This window comes from Trachypithecus francoisi, unplaced genomic scaffold (assembly GCF_009764315.1).
Source record: "Trachypithecus francoisi isolate TF-2019V2 unplaced genomic scaffold, Tfra_2.0 Lachesis_group8, whole genome shotgun sequence".
Classification (NCBI taxonomy): Eukaryota; Metazoa; Chordata; class Mammalia; order Primates; family Cercopithecidae; genus Trachypithecus; species Trachypithecus francoisi.
The window spans coordinates 21,425,626-21,449,363 of NW_022681473.1; the positions used below are offsets into that span (position 1 = coordinate 21,425,626).

General features: G+C 41.0%; 1 protein-coding gene across 3 annotated transcripts in view; it reads right to left on the reverse strand.

Annotated features, from left to right (window-relative positions):
- Window positions 1-7,859: 7,859 nt before the first annotated feature.
- Window positions 7,860-23,738, reverse strand: part of TTC17 (tetratricopeptide repeat domain 17) — a 159,105-nt gene continuing 143,226 nt past the window's right edge. For all 3 annotated transcript variants that reach the window (XM_033205332.1, XM_033205331.1, XM_033205333.1), the window contains 3 exons: window positions 12,732-12,851; window positions 10,912-11,055; window positions 7,860-9,012 (listed from right to left, as the gene is read on the reverse strand). In XM_033205332.1, coding sequence (XP_033061223.1) covers window positions 8,881-9,012; window positions 10,912-11,055; window positions 12,732-12,851 — 396 coding nt within the window. In that variant the 3' untranslated portion in view covers window positions 7,860-8,880. The remainder of the gene's footprint in view (window positions 9,013-10,911; window positions 11,056-12,731; window positions 12,852-23,738) is intronic.

Below are 23,738 nucleotides of genomic sequence, written 5' to 3' on the forward strand. Positions count from 1 at the left end.
AAATAATAATAAAATATATGAGGAAGTTCAGCACTACTCATATATGGATTCATTCATTGATTCAGCAGTTTTTTTCTGGACACCTACTATGTGCCCGGGGCTAGGGATATATCAGGGTACAAAACAGGTCCAAATCTTGCATTCTTTTTTTTTTTTTTTTGAGATGGAGTCTCGCTCTGTCGCCTGGGCTGGAGTGCAGTGGCCGGATCTCAGCTCACTGCAAGCTCCGCCTCCCGGGTTTACGCCATTCTCCTGCCTCAGCCTCCCGAGTAGCTGGGACTACAGGCGCCAGCCACCTCGCCCGGCTAGCTTTTTTTGTATTTTTTAGTAGAGACGGGGTTTCACCGTGTTAGCCAGGATGGTCTCGAACTCCTGACCTCGTGATCCGCCCGTCTCGGCCTCCCAAAGTGCTGGGATTACAGGCTTGAGCCACCGCGCCCGGCCAATCTTGCATTCTTATAGCTTATATTCCAGTTGGGGGTGGCAGACAATATATAAGTCACGTACAGAGCAGCCTTGATAATGGTAAGAGCTACGAAGAGAAGTAAAGCACAAAAGGGGATTAGGAAATTGTGGAGGAGGATGTCACAATTGAAAATATCATGATTAGGGAAACCTCACAGAGCAGGTGGTGAGAAGGTGAGCAGAGTGGGTGTCTGGGGAAAGAGTATTTCAAGCTAAGGGAATGGCAAATGAAGATGACCTGAGGCAGAAGCAAGACTGGAAGTTTCAAAACACAGCCAGGAGGTCAGTGCGACTGCAGGAGTGAACAAGAGGGAGATTAAAAGAGATGAAGCTAGAGAGCTGAGCCACATTGTGAATTTTTTTTTTTTTTAGGGTTTTATATGTTATTGCAAGCCAATAGTTTTAAGCAGAGGAATGACATGCTCTGACTCATGTTTTAACAGGAGTCAATAGTTTCTCTGGGATTTTTTTTTTTTTTTTTTTTGAGACAGTCTTGCTCTGTCGCCCAGGCTGGAGTGTGGTCGTGTGATCTCAGCTCACTGCAACCTCTGTCTCCCTGGTTCAAGAGATTCTCCTGCCTTAGCCTCCTGAGTAGGTTGGACTACAGGCATGTGCCACCATGCCTGGCTCATTTTTGTCCTTTTTTTTTTTTTTTTTAGTAGAGATAGGGTTTCACTATGTTGGCCAGGCTATTCTCAAACTCCTGACCTCAAGTGATCTGCCTGCCTTGGTCTCCCAAAGTGCTGGGATTACAGGCGTGACCCATAGCGCCCGGCCTAGGATTTTTTTTCCTTTTTTTTTTTTTTGACTTGAACAACTAGATGGAGGGAATTGCTATTAACTCATATGGGAAGACCAATGTTAGATAATAATTTTGTGAGAAGATACGGAATTCTGTTTTGTAAAGTTCATGTGAAGATACTGAGTAGAAAGTTGGATAAATGAAATGAATTTAGAGCTGATAGAGGACATCTATGCTGGACATATAAATTGGAAGGTCACAAGCATGGAGACAGTATGATAGTATGATATCACTAAGAACTTGAGAGAATATATTAGGCTGGTGCAAAAGTAATTGCGGTTTTGTGAGTAGTGATCCAAAGACTGAGAACTCAGAGGGTTACAAGGCTATAGGGTGAGACAGTCCAAATATCCAACAAACAGGAGAACTTATTCCTAATGAACAAAAAAAAGACTAATTTGAAAAGTAAGTATACTGAAAGTGTTCAAGTAGTTAAAAGAGTAGCATTCATAACACACACAAAAAGATTATGAAACATGAGCAGATAGATATGATGAAAAAGAACCAGAGAGAAATCATGCAAGTGAAAAATGTCAATTACTGAAGTAAAAATCTCAATGGATGAGTTGGACAGCAGGCTAGACACAACTGAAGAGAAAGCCAATGAATCAGAAGACAGAATGGAAGAAATCCCTCAAACTGAGAAATAGGAAGATAAAAATTTCCTCAATTTTTAGGAAATAGGTGTTTGTATTAAGTGCTGTCTTTGGGTGAAAGCCACCCTTCTTAAAAGCTAGGGGTCACTGTCCTAACCAGTCAAGCTTTTGAGTCCGAATCCATTTGTTTTTGTTTTTGTTTTGAGACAATGTCCCAATCCAAGGTTGGAGTTCTGTGGCATAATCAAAACTTAATGTAACCTTGAATTCCTGGGCTCAAGCAATTCAACCATCTCAGCCTCCCGAGCAGGTAGGATTACAAGTGTGTGCCACCACATTTGGCTTTTTCTTTTTCTTCTTCTTTTCTAACAGACAGGGTCCTGCTGTGTCACCCATGACGATCTGGAGCTCCTGGTCTCAAGCTATCCTCCCATCTCAGCCCCCCAAAGTGCTGGGATAACAGGCATAAGCCACTGTGCCTAGCCTGGAACAACATTCTTAGCAGAAAGGAAAAGGTAATTTATTTCCAGAATTAAGGAGTCACTGGCAGGATTGAAGTCCTCTGCTAATAAGAAGAGCTAACATTTATTGGCTGCCTAGTGTGTGCCTGTCCCTGTTCAAAATACTTTACATGGGTCAGTAGCAATTGGTGGCTTGGGGATGGGCTGAGGGAACAGGCGGTACCTCTGTAGATTAAGTAGAGCAGCTTCTCTCCATATCTGCTGGAGTTCTCCCTGATTTCGTCTTCCCTCTCAGTTTCAATAGCTCCTATTTCCAATCTCTTGTCTTCAATGTTGCTGTAGTTTCTCTAAGGTATTGTTGGGTCAGTTAACCATCAATTCAATAGTCAAATAACTGTTTTTTTTTTTAATTAAGCAATTTCATTGTGCCAGGTTTTTATCTTGTAAAAGTAAGGGACATAGACATTGATTAGACATGGAGCTAAGCATCTGATTGGGGACCAGATACATAGCTCATTTCAATACCATGTGATGAGTGTTACCATGGGGATTATGGCAGGTGCCTTAGAAGCATGGCATCTTGAGAACAATGCCTCAGAAAACCAGTAGACCTAAATAAGTGAAAAAAAAAAAGGGAAGATTGCAAGGATTTGGCATTCCAGGTAATGGGAATAGCATGATCACAGGCATAGGAATGTAGAATTTTGATGCATGTGGGAAATCCTAAATTGTAGCCTGAAGTGCAATCTGGGGAGTGGCTCTCCATTTCACTGAGGACAAAGTCCAAACTCCTTAGCCATGTGTATGGTGTCTTTCATGATCTGGCCCTAGCTTCATTTCTTAGCACCTGTCCCACCCACCTTCTATTCTTGCACCATATTGAACTACCTGCAGTGACCAACTCAGTGCCTGGCACATAGTAGTTCTTCAATACATGTTCATTGAATGAATAAATGAGTGGCAGAAGACAAGCATGGAAAGGCAGGCAGTGGCCGAGCCATGGAGGACTCTGCTTGGAGTGTCGAAACCGAGATGGTTTATGCACCTAGGCAAGGTTGACTGTCTCAGAGGACCCTGTGCATTCATCAGAGAATTCAGTTTCTGGGTCTTCAATATTCAGGCTTCTGCTGGAGTGGACTTTGTGTCCTCGAATTCTCTATCTTGTCTCTCCAACTAGATTGTGACTCTTTGAGGGCAGAGACCATGTCCAATGTCTCATCCAGTGTTGGACATCAGTACATGTTGAACTAAATCTGTTTGTAGAAAGAGCTGGAATTGCCTGTTTACATCTCCATAGAAAGGGGAAACATGAGATTTGATCTAGGGATGCCTGTCTGAGCATTAGAATAATCACAAACGCTGAATTTAGAAGCCAGTCCCCCCTGCTGCTGGCTCAACCATGACGGCAGGGTGGATCCCCTGAAGCTGGCCACACCAGAGTGGTCGCGTCTTCTCCCAGCAAGTGGTGCAAAGCTGTTGGGCAGTGAAGGGTAGAATAGGCCTTGTGAGGTTCATGGGCAGTGAGGCACTTTCCTCTACCAGCCAGACTGAGAGCAGTGAGCCTGAGGCAGAAGGATAGAGAGAGCTTTTTGTCTTCTTCAAGTTCCATGGCAGAGAAAGCAAGATACTTCACTTCCCTAAGATTGGTTCCCTAAAAGACTGTGAGATGTGGGTGGAAAGCCCTTAGAATGCCAAAAGCAGGAAGCAGAGGAACATATCAGTTGCATTGTTTGTTAACCACTAGCATTGACTATTTACTATAAATGAGCTCTGCCTTCCGTGCGATGAGACACAGACATGTGACATATGTACACAGATGGGAGAGAGAGCAACACACCTGAAAACAAATAGGAAACAGCTCAGAATGAAGAACTTCCTGGAAATAAGCACTACATAGAGGCAGAATAGTAGAGGAGTAAGAACACTAAATTGGTGTTAGGCAAATCCAAGCTTGGTTTGAATCTGAACTCTACCACATACTGTGGGATTATGAGCTGGTTACTTTACCTTTGAGCCTTGGTTTTCTCATCTGTAAAACAGAGATAATGTTGCCAACCTATTTTGTAGTTGTGAAGACTCCATGAGATAATGGGTGCATAGCATGGTGGTTAGGAGTGCAGCCTCTAGAATTAGACTCCCTGGGCCCAGATCTTGACTCCCATCACTTCCTAGCTGTGGTCTTGGACAAGTTACTTAAATCTCGGGCTCCAGTTTCCCATTCTCACAATCAGGATAACAACAGTACCTACACCATTGGTTTGACATGAGGCTTAAATGAATTTTATTTCATGTAAAGCTCTTAAAATAATCTCGGAACATAGTAAGAGCTCAACAAATCTTAGATGTTTCTGACTACACACAGCCTCCTGTCCAGCTCAATGAATTGAAGCCGTTATAATAATCAGAGAAGATGTAGATCAATCAGTGTCATCACGAAAGCTTGGGTAAAACAGGCCTAGAAGAGGGGGAGAAACCAGAGAGAAGAGGGGACATGTTGGGGAATGGATTAAGCAAAAGCTTTGGAAATCAGAACAGCGAGGCTGGCCTGACCAGAAGATGTGCCAGGGTGGAGTTGAATGGCTGGGTCTTGTTTAAAATTAACTTAAGTAAATTTCTTTAAAATATTCAGTTTCTATAACGTGGTGCAAATAACAATAGCTACCCCTTCCTGGGTGTTTGCATTGTGCTGAATGCTTCATATTTTACAAATCTCCTTTACTTCTCACAGCTATCCCGTGAAGAATAGTAGCTCTTATCATTCTCAGATTATTTTATTTCAGTGAGAAACTCAGCTCAGAGCTAAACACTTGTTCAAGATCTCCTTGCTAGTGAGAGGCGGGACTGAGATTTGAACCCAGATTTGTTGAACCCATTCTGAGGTTCTCTGAGGCAGGAACAGTCCTACCACAGAGGAGGTGCTACAGAGCCAAAGTTCTCATGACGTCAAAGTTCTGGGGGAATCTGCCTTGGAAGCTCTCAGACTCTTGCTGTATGTGGAACAGAAAGGCCACTAACAGTCACCCCTTGTGCTGGAGAGTTGCTCCAAGTTTCAATCTCAGCTGGTTGGTGCCAGTGTCTAAGTCTAGTGCGAGTCAGAGCTTTGACCTATCTAGTGAATAAGCCCCATAGAGTTCCAGGATGGCAGCCACAGGGCAGGGCTGCTCCCTGCCATTGCATGATCACTAGGCCCTCGCATCGCCAGCCCTGCAGGAGATACACATTCGTGGTCTGTCAGCCATCCTGCAGTACAGCTTCCCACCACACCTGATATGAAGCAGCATCTGAAATGAGGCTAGGAACAATGCTGTGGAGGCAATTCCAAGTCATTTCAAAGAAAGGTCAAGCTCTTTCCTCTTCCTTTCAGATAAGCAGATTTGTAGCTGTCCCTGCCCCGTACTCCTTCTGTATAAAACCGACTTGAAGCTGCCTCCATTAAGTGTTGGCTGACCATTCCTGCTTTTAAGAGATCAAGGCTATCCTGGCCAACATGGTGAAACTCCATCTCTACTAAAAATACAAAACTTAGCTGGGCGTGGTGGCATGCACCTGTAGTCCCACTGCTTGGGAGGCTGAGGCAGGAGAATTGTTTGAAACCAGGAGGCGGAAGTTGCAGTGGGCGGAGATTGCACCACTGCACTCCAGCCTGGCAACAGAGAGAGACTCCGTCTCAAAAAAAAAAAAAAAAAAAACAGTCCAGAGTAGAAAAATACTTGCTGAATTATCAATGCAATAGAAACGAAAACCTATGTGCACACAAAAACCTATATGCTTTTTATTTTTTTTTAGACAGAGTCTCACTGTCCCTCAGGCTGGAGTGCAGTGGTGCGATCTCAGCTCACTGCAACCTCTGCCTCCCAGGGTCAAGTGATTCTCGTGCCTCAGCCTCCTGAGTAGCTGGGATTACAGGCGCCCACCACCACGCCTGTTAATTTTTTTGTATTTTTAGAAGAGCCAGCGTTTCACTATGTTGGTCAGGCTGGTTTTGAACTCCTGACCTCAAGTGGTCCACCCACCTCGGCCTCCCAAAGTGCTGGGATTACAGGCGTAAGCCACTGTGCCCAGCCAAACCTACATGCAAATGCTTATTGCAGCTTTATTCACAATCTCTAGAAGCTGGAAGCATCCCAGTGTCCTCCAACAGGCCAACAATGGAATGCTACTCAGCAACAAAGTCTCGAATTACTGATCCATACAACATGGGCAAACCCCAAGTGCATTCATTATGTTGAGGGAAAGAAGCTGGACTCAAAAGACCATACATGAATTCCATTTATATGACATTATGGAAAAGGAAAAGCGATGGGGTGGGAGAGCAGACTCGTGGTTGCCCAGGGTTAAGGGTTGGGGAGGTTCGACTATAAAGGGACAGCACGAGGGAGTCTTTTGGGGATGATGAAAGTTTTGTATCTCGATTGTTGTGATGGTTGCGTGATAGAACTGTATACCAGAGTGAATTTCATAGTATGTTAATTTTAAAAAGTCAAGCAACTAGGCTGGGCATGGTGGCTCAAGTCTGTAATCCCAGCACTTTGGGAGGCCGAGGTGGGTGGATCACCTGAAACCAGCCTGGCCAACATGGTGAAACCCTGTCTCTACTAAAAATACAAAAAATTAGCCAGGTGTGGTGGCACATGCCTGTAATCCCAGCTACTTGGGAGGCTGAGGCAGGAGACCTGCTTGAACCTGGGAGGCAGAGGTTGCAGTGAGCTGAGATCGTGCCATTGCACTCCAGCCTGGGCAACAAGAGTGAAACTGTCTTAAAAAAAAAAAAAAAAAAAAAAAAAAAAGTCAAGCAATCATTGAAGTTTTTGGGAAAAAATTGTGGTGAGGTGGGGAAGCAGGGAACTACATTTACATACAAGTTAATTTCGATGGATCCCCAAGTGAATTAAAGGCTCACTGTATTCAGCAACAAACGAGCTTGCTGTTCTCAAAATATATCTGATACAACTGGAGTTTGCTGGACTTTAGCTGCATAAGGAACAGAGAGGTCACAGGTATGTCTGGTGTAAGAAATTAGACTTGCTTCTAAGAAATTACACAGTCTGTGCTAGAACTAAACCCTTCAAGTTCCACGAGCCATTATCTGAGATGATCAGTGTCTGATTGCATCCTAGGAAAGTCCACAGAAATGCTGTCTTCAGTGGAATCTTGTCCCAAGGGGCAAGCCCAACTTACACGATGCACCCCAACGCTGTCTGTGAAACTTACTTGGATGAGTGTTAAGACCAGTGCTTCCCTGAGGGCCATGACTTTGTGGCTTAGATGATGCTTCCTTTGCCAGGAAGGTCAATTATATACTAAACTCTGAACATGTGCTGACTGTATGTCTTTCCTGGTGAAATGCATTGTTCTAATAAGTTCATCAAGTATAAAACCTAGTGATGATGGATTGTTCTGTTCTCCCCTCCCCTTGCTGCTGGAAGAAAGATAAAGACAATGTAGGGCTTGGGACGATCAGACCCAGAGTTCAAGTCGGGCTTCACAGCTGCCCAAATTAGCCAGGTTCCAAAGAAAAATCACGCGACCGACCTATTTTGCTCATAAACAATTTTATTTTATTTTTCTCAGTATGTGCCCTTGAAGATTCCAAAATGTTGGAGTTTCTGATTCTCCTGGGACCAAAGGTAAAAGCATTGCATGGAAACACTCAATCCTGGCTCATTACTCTCCTGAGGAGCGAAGTCGGGGGGCCTCAGAGAGAGGGAGCTGACACTCACACCTGATTCCAAGATGGGTAACACAGTGAACAAAGAATTAGTAAAACAGAGACTCAGTCTGTAGAGGGCTTCAAATATACATATTCTATATATATAAACCTGTTATATAGGATTTCAACTTATTGGTTTCCTTGTGATTTGTAATTAAAGTACAAATGATAAAGATGTTGCACACTGCTGATTTCCCCTTCTCAGCCCCCCTCCCTCCCCAACATAAATAACATTACAAAGGTCAGCTGATCCTAAGAATTTTTGTTGTTGTAAATATTTTGTTTTAAAATTCGTATTCCCCTTCCTCCCCTGCAAACTACCTCTGAGAGTTTGTAAAATAGCAGCATGGAACGTACGAGACTGGGGACAGCATGGAGGTCTAACGGAGAGAGCGCAGCACGTTGCTTCTCACCGACGGGCACCAGATCGGCTTCTGCATTTCCACTGACAACAGAGGCTACGACAGGAAGCAGAGAATGAGCAATGCGGCTTTGTCCTCCTCCAAAGAGGAGGCTAGCTGGACCACTGAGAAAAGCCCTAAAGGCAGTGAGGTTTTTGGAGACAGAGCACAGCTCCAGAAATGTCTTGGCTCAGTATTTACACAATATCTTGAAGCTGCACTTTCCTTTTAAGAAATGTGTGTTTCTGAAGGTGCCTCTTCTGAGGCTGGTTGGGGGAAAGGAGAAACTTAAACCAATTTCCGCATATGTAAAAGTCCTGTTATAAGTCTTAGTTATTTTCACACACATCATTAATAGTAGATACTGACAATGATTGGTTTCTTTTTTTTGTTTTTTGTTTTTTTGAGAGCATGAGTAAAGAGAAAGAGAGAAAGAAGAAGTGCACTAAGGAGAGCGCCGTCCCTTCTTCAGCATTAAGTGACACTGGATGGTCTGGATTCGGTTCTTGGCCGGGACAAACTCGGGCTGAAGCTTCAGCGTGGATTCATACCACACCAGTGCTTTTTCAAACTCTTCCTGTGAGGGTCAAGGAGACAAACGTGAGGGGATGGCATCACCAGGCTAAATATATACTGTGACCTCTTTTTTCTCAAGAAGCACCTCTGTGCTAGGGACAACCCTGCAGCGTTTGCTCAATGGATCTAAGTCTCTGTGGAAAAGTCTGAGGTTCCTCTGGGAGGAAACAGCTGCCTTCATCCCTGAGGTATAACATCACAAAGGAAACTACGGCAGAGCCCAAGAACAAAAGGAAAAGGGGTAGAGCAGCTTTTACAAACCCAACAACAGTCATAATTGTGGTAATAATAAGACCTAACAGTCCTGAGTGCCTGAAATGTGTCAGACACTGTGCTAGGTGCTTCATGAAATCCTTCCATTTAATCCTCACAGAAACCTCTAGAACCATGCCGGACAAATGCCCATTATGCATCTGCCTAAATTTTCTAATGTAGCTAGAAAGACGGAAACTAAGTCAGGTATCTCAATTGGACTCGTACATTTTGAAGAGTTTTAAAATTCTCTTTAACATTTAAAAACACCAACAAAGATTGGGAAATGATCCCTGCCATACTGAAGGCTAATCTTAGAGTTACATTCTTTTTTTTTTTTTTTTTTGTGAGATGGAGTCTCGCTCTGTCGCCCAGGCTGGAGTGCAGTGGCCGGATCTCAGCTCACTGCAGGCTCCACCTCCCGGGTTTACGCCATTCTCCTGCCTCAGTCTCCCGAGTAGCTGGGACTACAGGAGCCCGCCACCTCGCCTGGCTAGTTTTTTGTATTTTTTAATAGAGACAGGGTTTCACCGTGTTAGCCAGGATGGTCTCGATCTCCTGACCTCGTGATCCGCCTGTCTCGGCCTCCCAAAGTGCTGGGATTACAGGCTTGAGCAACCGCACCCGGCCTAGAGTTACACTCTTAAAGAAGAGCCCAAATCAACTGGTTTAATGACTTCTAGCCAAATGAGAGACACAAGTCCTCGTTCATAGTAGCAAACTTCACATTTACTGGGGGCAACAACAGATTCTTCAATTTAAGAAGCAGAGGGAAATCTGCATATTCGGCAATACCTCCCTGGCAAAATACTTCTCGCCTCTGAAGTCAAGGAAGCTGGCAGCCCAGGGCTGCTCACTCTGTAAGTCATTACTGAGAGCATCTTGGGAACAGCCCTATGTGTGATGCCACATTTTAGATGAAAGTGAACGGCATGATTCTCATGCTAAACTGGGTTATGACAACTTTTAGGGGGTCCCCTGGGATTTTCAGTTCTGAAATCAGTTCTTGTTTCTGATCAGAATGAGGGATCTGGATGACTTTGCCATTTTCTCTCTAAATGGTATTCCATGAAACTAGTGGAATTTCATCATTCATTAACTACTTGGTGAGCACCTACCACGTGCCAAAAACACTGTGAGGCACTGGGAACAGGGAGGTGAAGAGGAGTCTTGTCCCCAACGAGCCCATAGGCTAGAAGGAAAGACAAATCCTTAAACAAAAAATTATAAAACAAGGTGAAAATCCAGCAAGAAAAATAGGCACAGGGTGTCATGAGTGCGACGACAGGTACCTTAGCCCAACCTGGAAGCCACAGAGCATATGTGTATCTCCACGGCGTGTTAGGAGAGGTTTTCTGGAACAGGTGGTGTCTCCAGGAAATTGTAGGTAAATCTGACTCTGCTGTTGGTGTTCAACTCATGTTGAGGAACTACGTAGTTGCAAATACTTAGAAGAATTTCATGTATTATTTTTTTAAACACCTCTCAAACCCTTATCCATAAAATATAACATTTTTTTTTGGAGCTAGCAATTTTAGACAAATTTACAGGAAACTGGTGGGCAATGACATATTCAAAGAGGTTTTGAAATCAAAGATGTGCTACTGTTTGGCAGACTTGGTACATTCTGCTCACACCCCCATCTCACCATTGCCACGTAGACATTGCCCAGAGTGAAGTGGTTCACAGCAAAGTGTGGTGCGATCTCTACTGCCATGGTGGCTACTATGACGGCGTCATTCCAGAGCTTGGCGTTGTGCAAGATGTTGGCCAGGCTAATCAGGGGGACATCCTGGGAGAAGAAGGAGAATGGTGAGAAGGGAAAATTGGGTTTTGAGCTTTCATTCTTGTTTTTGGTGATCATAAAGAACATAGTCGGTGCTTCCTGGTGAATGATTAGAATAGTGCCACTCAAAGCGTTTTTCTGCTGTTTGCTACTGGTCTGTGATAGATAAGGTGCTTGTACCAGAATATCAATCAATTCCGTCTTTCATTGGCGGAGTCTTGCTTCAAAAACCAAACACAACAAAATGTCAGCTGAAGTAAACAATCTGCTGAATAATGTAGTTGGTTTCTTCTGGTGAAGCTCCTTGTCTCATTGCAGACTGCTAATAAAAAGTCTGTGTACTGTCCATAGACCACACTTGGAGTCATGCTGTCAGAAAGTCAAAATAATTTCTGCAAGAACCATCACATCATTAGGGGTTGGCAAACTGAGGCCTAATGTAGTCTGCTGCCTATTTTTAAACAAGTTTTATTGGGACACAATCATTCCCAGTCCTCTACGTATTTCTGTGGCAGTTTTCATACTATAATGCTAGAATTAAGTAGGTGCACCAGAGGCTGTCTGGCCTCCAGAGTCTAAGTGTTTTATTCTCTTGCCCTTTTCAGGAAGTTTGCTGACTCTTAGAGGTAGAGCCTCAGCCCGTCCCTATTGCCTAACAGTAGAGAGTACAAAATGATAGATGGAACAAGTAGCAATACTGTTGCAATCCTGTTATCATCACAAATATCATTCCCTTTAAGTGCCTTACCTGAGCAATGCTACCTGTATCATGCCATATTGGGTTCTATAGCAGACACAGAAGAAACAAAAAAAAAGGACCCATCTTTGTGACAGCCATAGAATGCATGACCCTAGATGAGCTCACTGAAGTTCAATAAGGTGCCCAAATTCACAAAGCTAGTAAGAGGTAGAGCTGTGTTTAAAACTCAGCAATGCCTGGCAGTGAATCCTGTGTTCCTTCCATCATTCCATACACTGCCTTGATGAGCAAAGAAGACACCAGCCACGTCTTTAAAAAGTGTAAGATCTGGATTAATGATTAATGCAGAACTCAGAACACATGGATACAAATGTGCTGATAAAAACCATACTTTTTCGCCCATCATAACAACAACTGGTCTTCTGGAAAAGTTTGGTGTCACACAGGGTTAGATGGTTTGTTTTTTGTTTTGTTTTGTTTTTGTGGAAACAGTAGAAGTCAGACAAGGATCAGGGACAGACCAATGCATGTGAAGAAATGGAAATTCACTTCTAGCTCTGTGCTTGGAAGCAAGCTCAAGCCAAGAGGATAAGCAAAACAAGTCTAAGAGGTCACCAGGCCCCTGAGGACAAGCTAAACTCAGATTGACTTCTATGTGTCAGCCCACTTAGGCCAGGGCATTTGCTGTATGTTGGGTGGCTCTGAACACAGCAGAAAGGGGACTCAATGCAGTAGTGTCTTACAGTGATCTGGAGGGCCTTCCCCACGTTCCAACCTGCTGAGGCTGGGGAGGCACGCAGCAGGGATAGTTCACAGGCTTGCTGGGGCACATGCCCAGTCAGAAGGTCTCCTGCCCCATTCTCTCCTTGTAACATGTCCTCACTGGCTGAGCATGAGGGAGGCTGGTTGAAAGGGCAGAATAAACCATGGGGAATGGAAAGGTACAAGGAGCAGAAATTCCCACCTTCTGAGTCCCACTCACCTTCATCTGGTGTGGGGCATAGTGCAGAGCCTGGCGGAGGCAGTCGATTGCCTTCTTTCCTTGGCCTTTCACCCTCCAGTAGAGGGCTGCCATGCTGGAGAGGACCCAGGACGTCTGGTTCTGCAAAGGAATGTTAGCTAAGGCTGGTGTCCTTTCAAGAACATACTCTTTTATTACCAAGATTAAGTTCAGTAACACAAGTCATGACCATTCAACTGAGTATTTACTAAGTGCTGGCACCCTGCTTAGCACTTTCTGTTCCTCCTGTCCTTCATTAACCCTTAGAACAATCCTGTGAGCTTGATACTACTATTACAGCCCTTCTGTAAATGAGAAAACTGTGACTCAGAGAGGTTAAGTGTCTTGCCCAAGTTCACTCAACTACTGAATAGCAGAACTATATCTCATATCTATGTTCTATTTTATTTAACTTTCTGAATAGGTAACACATTCACATGTTTTAAAAACCACAAAGTATACAAAGTTATACCGTGAAGTCTACCTCCCATCCTTGTCTCTACGGTAGACAAGTAAACACTATTTTTAGTTTCTTACGTTTCCTTCTAGAATTTCCTCCCCTCCCCTCCCCCCTTGCCCCTCCCCCTCCTCTCCTTTCCTTTCTCTCTTTTTTTTTTTTCTGAGGCTGAGTCTCTCTGTCGCCCAGGCTGGAGTGCCGTGGCATGATCTCAGCTCACTGCAACCCTCATGTCCCGGGTTCAAGCGATTCTTCTGTCTCAGCCTCCCGAGTAGCTGGGATTACAGGTGTGCACCATCGCGCCTGTCTAATTTTTGTATTTTTAGTAGAGACAGAGTTTCGCCATGTTGGCCAGGCTGGTCTCGAACTCACGACCTCAAGTGATCCACATGCTTCGGCCTCCCAAAGTGCTGGGATTCCATGAGCCACCACGCCTGGCTGGATTATAACAATTTAATCTCCGGCCAGAAATAGGTAAGTATCACCATTTCCTTATAGCCCTATCACAGAGTTTGTTACTATACTCTTAGGCCTCTGCCAATCTGATGGGTGAGAAATGTGGTTTTAATCTGCGCTTCCCTTCTTATGAGTGGAGCTGACCATTCTTTCATATTTGTTAGCCTTTTGTATGTCTTTTCTGTAAACTATCTGCTTTTATATTTTAATTGTCCTGTGAGGCTTTTGTTTTGTCTGTTGGTAAAAAGTTCTTTATATTTTAGGGAGATCATCCTTGCCTATGATTTACAGATACGTTTCCTGAGTTTGAAGTCTGTCTTTTGACTTATGGTACTTTGTGTGATGCAGATTTTGATTGCTACAGAATTTGTTTTCTTCATGATCTTCAATAACTTCTGGATTTTCCAGTTGTAGTTAGGAAGCCCTATCTCATTCCAAGGATATCAAGAAATTTTACTGGGCCAGGCTTGGTGGCTCACAGCTGTAATCTTAGTGCACTGGGAGGCCAAGGCAAGAGGAGATCAGCCTGGGCACCACAGCAAGATCCTGTCTCTACAAAAAATAAAAAATTTAGCTGGGCATGATGCTGTGCATCTGTAGTCTCAACTACTCAGGAGGCTGAGGCAGGAGGATCACTTGAGCCCAGGAGTTTGAGGTTACAGTGAACTATGATCACACCACTCAATGCACTTTAGCCTGGGGGAGACAGAGTGAGACTCTGTCTCTTAAAAAGCAAAAGAAATAAATATTTTACCATTTCCCCTATAGAATTTTTATAATTTCATTTTCTACATTTAAATATTTGATCCATTTGAAATTTAATCTGCTATAAGGTAAAAGATATGGCTCCAACTTAAGTTTTCTCCAGATAGCTACTAATTTGTCTCAAAATTTAATTAATAATTCACCTCTCTCCCCAGTGAGATACTACCTTTACTATAGATAAAACTACAGTATTTAATTTAGGCGGAATTTTGAATTTAGGTCTAACTTTGGAGTTTTAAAATCTATTTCATTTGCAATTTTTGGTTGATGATCTCTGACTCCCAGCCATTACAGAAGAGGCAGTCAGAAGACATAACTGCTTGTCTGATTTCTGTTTTCAACAACATTTTTGTTAATTTCAGAATTCTACATTGTCAGGGCGTATAGTATTTACCTTCTGACCTATCACCCTATGTCTCACCTTTGTTTTAGTATTGGTTTTATAGCTGAATATAATCAGTGATCACTGACATTACTTTTGTGTGTTTTTCCCAATCATCTCCTGGTTGGCTAAAGCTCATCTTCTAACAGTTTCCTCAAGAAGGGCTCATGGGAACAATATTCTTTGAGATCACTGCTATGGGTTGAACTATGTTCCCCCAAATTTCATAGTTTTAAGTCCCAATCCCCTGTACCTCAGAATGTAACTGTATTTGGAGGTCTTTAATGCAATGATTAAGTTACAATAAGTCTATTAGAGTGGGGCCCTAACTCTAAATGACTGGATTTGTATGAAGGAGTTAGAAGAGGAGAGACACACCAGGGTCCTATGTGCACAGAGAGACAACCATGTGAAGAGGCAGCATGAGGCCAACTGCAAGCCAAAGAGAGAGGTCTCAGGGGAAACCAGCCCTGCCAGCACTTTGATCTCAGGCTTCCAGCCTCCAGACCCGTGAAATAAATTTCTGCTGTTGAAGCCACCCTGTCTGTGATATTGTATTCTAATGGCCCTAGCAAACTCATACACTCATATATGTTGAAAACTTTCTGTCTGGTGCTTTCAGAGCTAAAAGACAGCTTGGTTGGATTTAAAACCACAGCTTATTCTTTCCTCAAATAATGTATCGGCATTTCTCTATTGCCTCTTGGTGTGGAATGCTGCTGAGAGAAATCTGAAGCTAGCCCGACTTGTTTCTCCTTGTTAAGTGACTTGTTCCTCCTTGTTAAGTGACTTGTTCTTTTTGACTGGTATTCTAAAAGGATTTTAAATAAAATGATCTTAGGCCGGGTGTGGTGGCTCACACCTGTAATCTCAGCACTTTGGGAGGCCGAGGCAGGCGGATCACTTGAGGTCAGGAGTTCAAAACCAGCCTGGCCAACATGGTGAAAATCCATCTCTACTCAAAATACAAAATTAGCCGGGCGTGGTGGCAGCTGCCTGTAATCCCAGCTACTCAGGAAGCTGAGGCAGGAGAATCACTTGAACCTGGGAGGAGGAGTTTGCAGTGAACCAAGATTGCACCACTACACTCCAGCCTGGGTGACAGAGCGAGATTCTGTCTCAAAAACAAAACAAAACAAAACAAAAAAAGATACTTATTTAATGCTAATATTTGACACACAAAAGAACATAAATCATTAAGTACACGTATAATATACAATTTCTTTTTTCTGAGGCAGCTCTTGCTCTGTCCCCCAGGCTGCAGTGCAGTGGTGTGATCATAGCTCACTGCAGCCTTGAACTCCTGGGTTCAAATGATCTTCCTGTCTCAGCCTCCCGCCTCACCCTCCTGAGCAGCTGGGACTACAGGCATGCACCACCATGCTTGGCTAATTTTTAGATTTTTTGTAGAGATGTGATCTTGCCATGTTGCCCAGGCTGGTCTTGAACTCCTGGGCTAAAGTGATCCCCCTGCCTCAGTCTCCCAAAGTGTTAGGATTATCGGAATGCGCCACTGTGCCAAGTAAATATAAAATTATATAACACAGTTAAATAGTAAGTATATAACTATGCAAAACATATTCATGCTGTAAAACATACAATAATGAATATTCCAGAAATGACCACCTTACTGAAAAATGAACTTGTATTTACCGATGTGTTCTTACACCATTGCATCCTCACCCACTATTCTAAATGTTATCTTTAGTATTCCATTTCACCTTTTAAACATAGTTCTATCTCTGACATACATGTATACTTGATTCAACAATATACATTAGTTTACTTCTTCCTGCACTTTATGAAAATGGTACAGTAGTTCCTCCTACTTTATATTCCAAGACCCACAGTGGATGCCTGAAACCATGGATAGCATCCAGTTTTATATCTACTATGTTTTTTTCAATCTAATAACTGAAAGGCAGGGAGCATCTACAGTGTGGATACACTGGGTAAAGGGATGATTCACATCCTGTGTGGACTGAGCCCAAAAGCAGGTGGTTTCATCATGCTACTCAGAATGGTGGGCAACTTAAAAACTTATAAATTATTTTTTTTGGAATTTTCCATTTAATATTTTTGGACCATGATCGACTGTGGATAACTGAAACTGTGGAAAATGAAGTCGCAAATAAGGGGGGGACTATGGCATACTGTATGTAGACTTGTTGAACTTGGGGCTTTTTATTCAACATTATATTTCTAAGATTCATTCATGTTGTATTTATTCAATTCCCTGCTACACAATTAAATGCTCATTAAGTTGAATACACTACATGGTATTTATTCATTGTCTGTAGATGGGCATTTAGATTGCTTCCTGTTTGTCTCCTGTTATAGTCTAGACTAGATACTGAAGAGTAGAATTTCTGGGCCACAGGATATGCATATGTTCAAAAAAAAAAAAAAAACCCAAGAGATTGCCAAATTGTTTTCCAGAGGCGCTATGCCAACTTACAACCCCATTAGCATTGTTTAAAAGGACCTCTTGATCCATTTCCTTCTTAACCCTAGGTATTATTGGTGAGGGGAACACGGCATCTTCCTGTGGTATTACTTTGCATTTCCTGATTACTAGTCAGATTGAGAATTGTTTCTCATGTTTATTCATCACACAGATCACTTCTGTGAAATGCCTGTTAATATCTTTAATGCATTTTTCTATTTTATTACTTTTCATCAATTTATATGTTTTGTATATTAATCTTTTGTAGATTAAATGTGTTACACATGTTTTCTCTCTGGCCTGCCTCTCTTTAATTTAAAAAATTAAACTTTAATATACTTGAATTCATTAACATTTTCTTTTATAGTTATTTTGTGTCTTCTTTAAGAAGAAAACTTTCCTTACTCCATAGCCAGAAAGGTCATCTCCTACATTTTACTCTAATTTTTAACACTTTGTTTTTGATACTTGAGTCCTTAATTCATGTGGAATTGAATTTTTGTGTCAGATATGAAGATTGAAATTAACTTAAGCAATTGCCCCAGTACTATTTCTTGAATAGTCCCTTCTCTTCCCACCAATTTTCAATATTACTTTTTTAATATATCACAGTTCTGACGTCAGAGCAGAGAACCCTAATCTTTTTGGCACCAGGGACTGGTTTCATGGAAGACAAATTTTCCGTGGATGGGGTAGGCAGTGGTTTCTGGATGATTTGAGTACATAACATTTATTGTGTCCTTTATTTCTATTATTATTACATTGTGAAATAATTATATAACTCACCATAATGTAGAATCAGTGGGAGCCCTAAGCTTGTTTTCCTGCAACTAGATGGTCCCATCTGGGAGTGATAGGAGACAGCGACAGATCATCAGGCATTAGATTCTCATAAGGAACTTGTGTGCAACCTAGATCCCTCGCATGTGCAGTTCACCATAGGGTTTGCATTCCTGTGAGAATCTAATGCAGAGGAGGCAGAGCTCAGGCAGTAATGCGAACGATGGGGAGTGGCTGTAAATACAGACGAAGTTCACCTGCCACACACCTCCTGCTGTGTAGCCCGATTCCTAACAGGCTACAGACCAGTACCCATCCGTGGGGAGCTGGACCCCTGTATTAGAGTCTATCTCTGGGCTTTCTATTTAGTCTTCCTAGCCATTTTTATTTATGCTTGAGCAAATAGCATAATGTCTTGTTTTATTAAAAAAGTAAGGCAACTCTCCCTTTATTTTTCTTTTCAAGAGTGTCAGGTCTATTCTTCATGCTTTACCTTTCCATATAAAGACCTGCTTTTCAAGTGCCATAAAAAAACCCTGCTGATATTTTGATTATAATAGCATTGACTCTATAAATCAAATTGGGAAAAACTGACATGTTTATAACATGTGTCTTCTTATCCATGAACATTATATATCTATTTAGGTTGTTTAAAATACTTTTTGATAAAGTTATATCTCTTCCTGCACACAAGTCTTGATAATTTTTGTAAGATTTATTGACAACTTTATATTTTTATAATGAGGTATATTTTTAAAAATTACACTTTTAAGTTTTGTGCTGCTGTACAGAAATGCAACTTTTAATTTATTGAGTTTACAGGAAGCCACTTTGAGAAATATATTATTTCTAAGAAACTATCTGTGGAGTCTTTGGGGTTTACTATACAGATAATCATATCATCTCTGAATGATATTTTGCTTTTCCTTCTTTATACTTATGCCATTTCTTTCTTTCTTTTTTTGAGATGGAATCTCGCTCTGTTGACCAGGCCAGGGTACACTGATGCAATCTCGGCTCACTGCAACCTCTGCTGCCTCCCGGGTTCAAGTGATTCTTCCGCCTCAGCCTCCTGAATAGCTGGGATTACAGGCCTGCACCACCACGCCGGCTAATTTTTGCACTTCGGGTAGGGAGGGGGTTTCACCATGTTGACCAGGCTGGTCTCGAACTCCAGTGATCTGCCCACTTCAGCCTCCCAAAATGCTGGGATTACAGGCGTAAGCAACTGCACCCAGCCTAATTTATTTTTATTGATTTACTATACTTGCTAGGAGTTTCAGTACAAGGTTGAAAAGAAGTGGTGATTCTTTTTCCTGATTTCACGGAATTATTTTTCATATTTCCCCATTAAGAATCATCTTTGAAGTAGATGTGTTGTTAATTATTTTCACCACATTAAGGAAGTTACTAAGTTTTACACCATAAATGGGTATTAATTATATCAAATGCAATCTACTGAAATGATTTCATAGTTTTTTTCCTTTAATGTGGTGACTCAAATTTTATGTTTTCCTGGAGTTAGACCATTTTCAGTATTTCTGGGATAAACCCAACTTGGTCAAGGTATATCTTTTTTTAAAGAAATGTGCTGCTGGATTCAGTCTGTGAACATTTTGCTTATGATTTTGATACCTAAGTTCACGAGTGAGATTAGTGCTAACTTAAAAATTATATATGACAACATATATAAATATATATAATTTTTCTTTCTCATAATGTCTGATTTTGTTGTAAAGGTTATACCTGTCTCAAGGAATTAACTGGTATGTCATTCCTTATTCTAATGTCTGGAAATCTGTTTATATTAGGATGAGGTATTTCTCAAAAGTTTGTAGAATTCACACTTGCAAAATCAACAGACCTTGTTGTATTCTTTGTGCGATTTTTAAAAAACTTACTACTTAAATTTATTTGAGAATTATATGATCCTTCAGGTTTTCTTTTTGTTCTTGAATCAGTTAAGTCCATTACATTTTTCTAAGAAACGATCTACTTTTTTTCAAGTTTATTGGCATAAAGTTGCAATTATATGCTTTTCTTATCTCTTAATTTGATATAAACATAGTTTTGTTTCACCCTTTTCCTTGACATTGAGTATTTGTACTTTCTTTTTATCTTAATTTTGCCAAAAGTTTATTTTACTACTTGTTTCAAAGAAACAACTTTTGGATTGTTCATCTTCTCTACTGTATCTTTGTTTTCTATTTCATTGATTTCTACATCTAGTAACAGAACTTAGGAATACACAAATTGATAGCTTACAGCACTAAAATAAGATCTAAGCAAATTCATAATTATTAATATAGCTGAATATTTTAGCCTCTCAATAACTTATAGAAGACCAAAAAAATCATTAAAACATAAACAATACTATCATGAACTTAACCTAACTGATACTTCTAAAATGCTCTACCTAACAAAAGCAGAAGACAATATTCCTTTCTAGTGCACATGAAACATTAACCAAGATAGGCCATATTCTGGCCCATAAAACAAGCCTGAATTAAGCTGAAAAGAATTCAAATCATACGAAGTATGTTCATTTACTACAATAGAATTAAACTACCTATCAATTAAAGAAAGATATCTAGAAAACACCCAAATAGTTGGAAACTAAATATCATACTCCTAAATAACTCATGGGTCAAAAAAACACAAGGAAAGTTATGAAGTACTTTGAATTGAATGAAAATGAAAATATGACAATTAAATTTGTCATAAATTTACAGGAAACTTTTAGCACTGAACATCTACATTAGAAAAGAAGACAGGGATCAAGTCAATAATACAAGCTTACATTAAAACCCTAAAAAAAAAAAAAAACTATTAGAAACCTAAAAAATGCAAAGCAAATTAAATCCTAAGCAAACAGAAGACAAGGAAATTACAAACATAAGAGCAGACATAAATGAAAGAGAAAACAAAAGGATGGTGAGAAGTCAGTGGATACTCAAACTGATTATTTAAGAGTAAAATTGGCCAAGCATGGTGGCTGTAATCCCAGCACTTTGGGAGGTCACGGTGGGCGGATCGCTGGAGCTCAGGAGTTTTGAGATCGGCCTGGGCAACATCGTGAAACCTCGTCTCTACTAAAAATACAAAAAATTAGCCAGGCGTGGGGGTACATGCCTGTAATCCCAGCTACTCAGAAGGCTGAGGCATGAGAATCGCTTGAATCCAGGAGGCAGAGGCTGCAGTGAGCTGAGATCACACCGCTGCACTCCAGCCTGGGCGACAGAGTGAGACTCTGTCCCCCCATCCCCCAACAAAAAAAGTCAATAAAATTCATAAACTTCTATGAGTCTGATCAGAAAAAAAGAGAAGATACAAAGCACCAATATCAGGATTAAGAGAGGGCCCATTACCACAGATCCTACAGATGATAGTAAAAGGATAAGAAAATAATATGAAGAACTTTATGCCAATAAAGTAAACAATTTAAATGAAATGAACAAGTCCCTTGAAAGACGCAATTGCCAAAGATCACCAGAGAAGAAAGAGATAATTTGAATAGCCCTATATCTATTAAAGACATTAGAGCTATAATTAAAAACCTCCCACAAAGAGAACTCTAGGACCAGATGGCTTCACTGGCAAATTCTACCAAATATTTAAGGAATTCTCTACAGACTTTTTCAGAAAACTGAAGTGAAGGAAACACCTCCAACTCATTAAACAAGGTCATTATTATCCTGATACCAAAACTTCACAAAAACATTGTAATAAAAAAAACCACAGACCAATATCCCTCATGAACATAAACACAGGTACAAACTGACTGACTTATCCATAATGGAGGGTGTTTATATCGACAGATTTGCAATTTCTAACTGTAGATCTATCTTTCGTTTGCTTTACATATTTTGAGGGTATTTTATTGAATATGTATAAGTTTAGAACTGGTATATCTTTCTGGTGAATTAAACATTTTATCATTATGTAGTCATTCTCTCTACTCCTAATAATTTTTGTTTTGAAATATATCTTGTTCATATAACTATGCCTACCTCCTTTTTATAAATTTGTACCTGGTATTTCTTTTCCAACTTTTTAACATTTCTATTATGTTTTAGGTGTAGTCATAAAAATATGCAGTTCCTTTAAAAGTTTTCCAATTTGACATTATTGTCAATGCTATATTATAGATCATTTTTTATTTGTCCAGATTCTTGAATCTTTTTTTTTGCATTTTCTTGTATTGATTTTTTTTGGCTCATCCTCTTCTTACTTCATTATCTTATCCTCATAGGTTTTAGAGTTGTGCATTCTTTTAATGATACCCTTACATTTTACTGTAAAAATTTAACAAAGTCTAAACAAACTATTTGCTATTTTGTAGTTCTACTATAATGTATGTAGGTATGGATTTCTTTTTATTTTTCCAGCTTGGAATACATGGTACTTCCTAAGTCTGTTGATTCATTTGTCTCCTTGTCTCTATAATATTCCAGGTAAATTTTTTACGAAGCTTGCAATTCACTATTTAATTATGTCTAATTCATGTAACCCATCAACTGAATATCTGACTTACACAATTTATTTTAGTTTAAGATGTGCTAATTTGCCTTTTAAATTTACCTACTCATTTCTGATGCTATTTGTTTTCTCATCTTTGTAATCACATCATTTAAATGTTTTATAATGAAAAATTTCAAGTATATACAAAAATAAAGGAACTACTTTTTTTTTTTTTTGAGGTGGAGTCTTACTCTGTCACCTAGGCTGGAGTGTAGTGGTGCAATCTTGGCTCATTGTAACCTATGCCTCCCGGGTTCAAGCTATTCTCCTGCCTCAGCCTCCAGAGTAGCTGGGATTACAGGCGTGAGCCATCACACCTTGCTAATTTTTTGTATTCTTAGTAGAGACGGGGTTTCACGATGTTGACTAAGCTAGTCTCCAACTCCTGACCTTGTGATCCACCCACTTCAGCCTCCCAAAGCCCTGGTATTACAGGCATGAGCCACCACGCCAGGCCTGGAACTACTCTTTTTAAAGTTGCACTTCTGGCTGGGTGCAGTGGCTCACACCTGTAATCTCAGTAATTTCGGAAGCCAAGGTGGGATGATTGCTTGAGGCCAGGACTTTGAGACCAATCTGGGCAACATAGCAAGACTACATGTTCACGAAAAAAATTTAAAAATTGGCTTGGTATGGTCCATGCCTGTCATCCTAACTACTTCGGGGGTTGGAGGATGGGGCAGGGAGGATGTGGCAGGATAATCACTTGAGCACAGGATTTTGAGGCTGCAGGGAGCTATGACTGTGTCACTGTACTCTCGCCTGAGTGACAGATGGAGACCCTGTCTCTTTAAATTACATACATAAATAAACAAAACAATATAATGAACCCTCACGTGCTCATCATTCAGCTTCAACACTTATCAACTCATGGCCAATGTTGTTTCATCTATACCCTCGTCCATGTTAATGTGAAGCAAATTCTAGATTTCATACAATTTCACCAGTAAATTCTTTAATGTGTGCCTCTAAAAGATAAAAACTCACGTTTAGAACATAAGCTTATCTACATTATGCCTAAAGAAGTGAAAATGGGCTGGGCGCGGTGGCTCAAGCCTGTAATCCCAGCACTTTGGGAGGCCGAGATGGGCGGATCACGAGGTCAGGAGATCGAGACCATCCTGGCTAACACGGTGAAACCCCGTCTCTACTAAAAAATACAAAAAACTAGCCGGGCGAGGT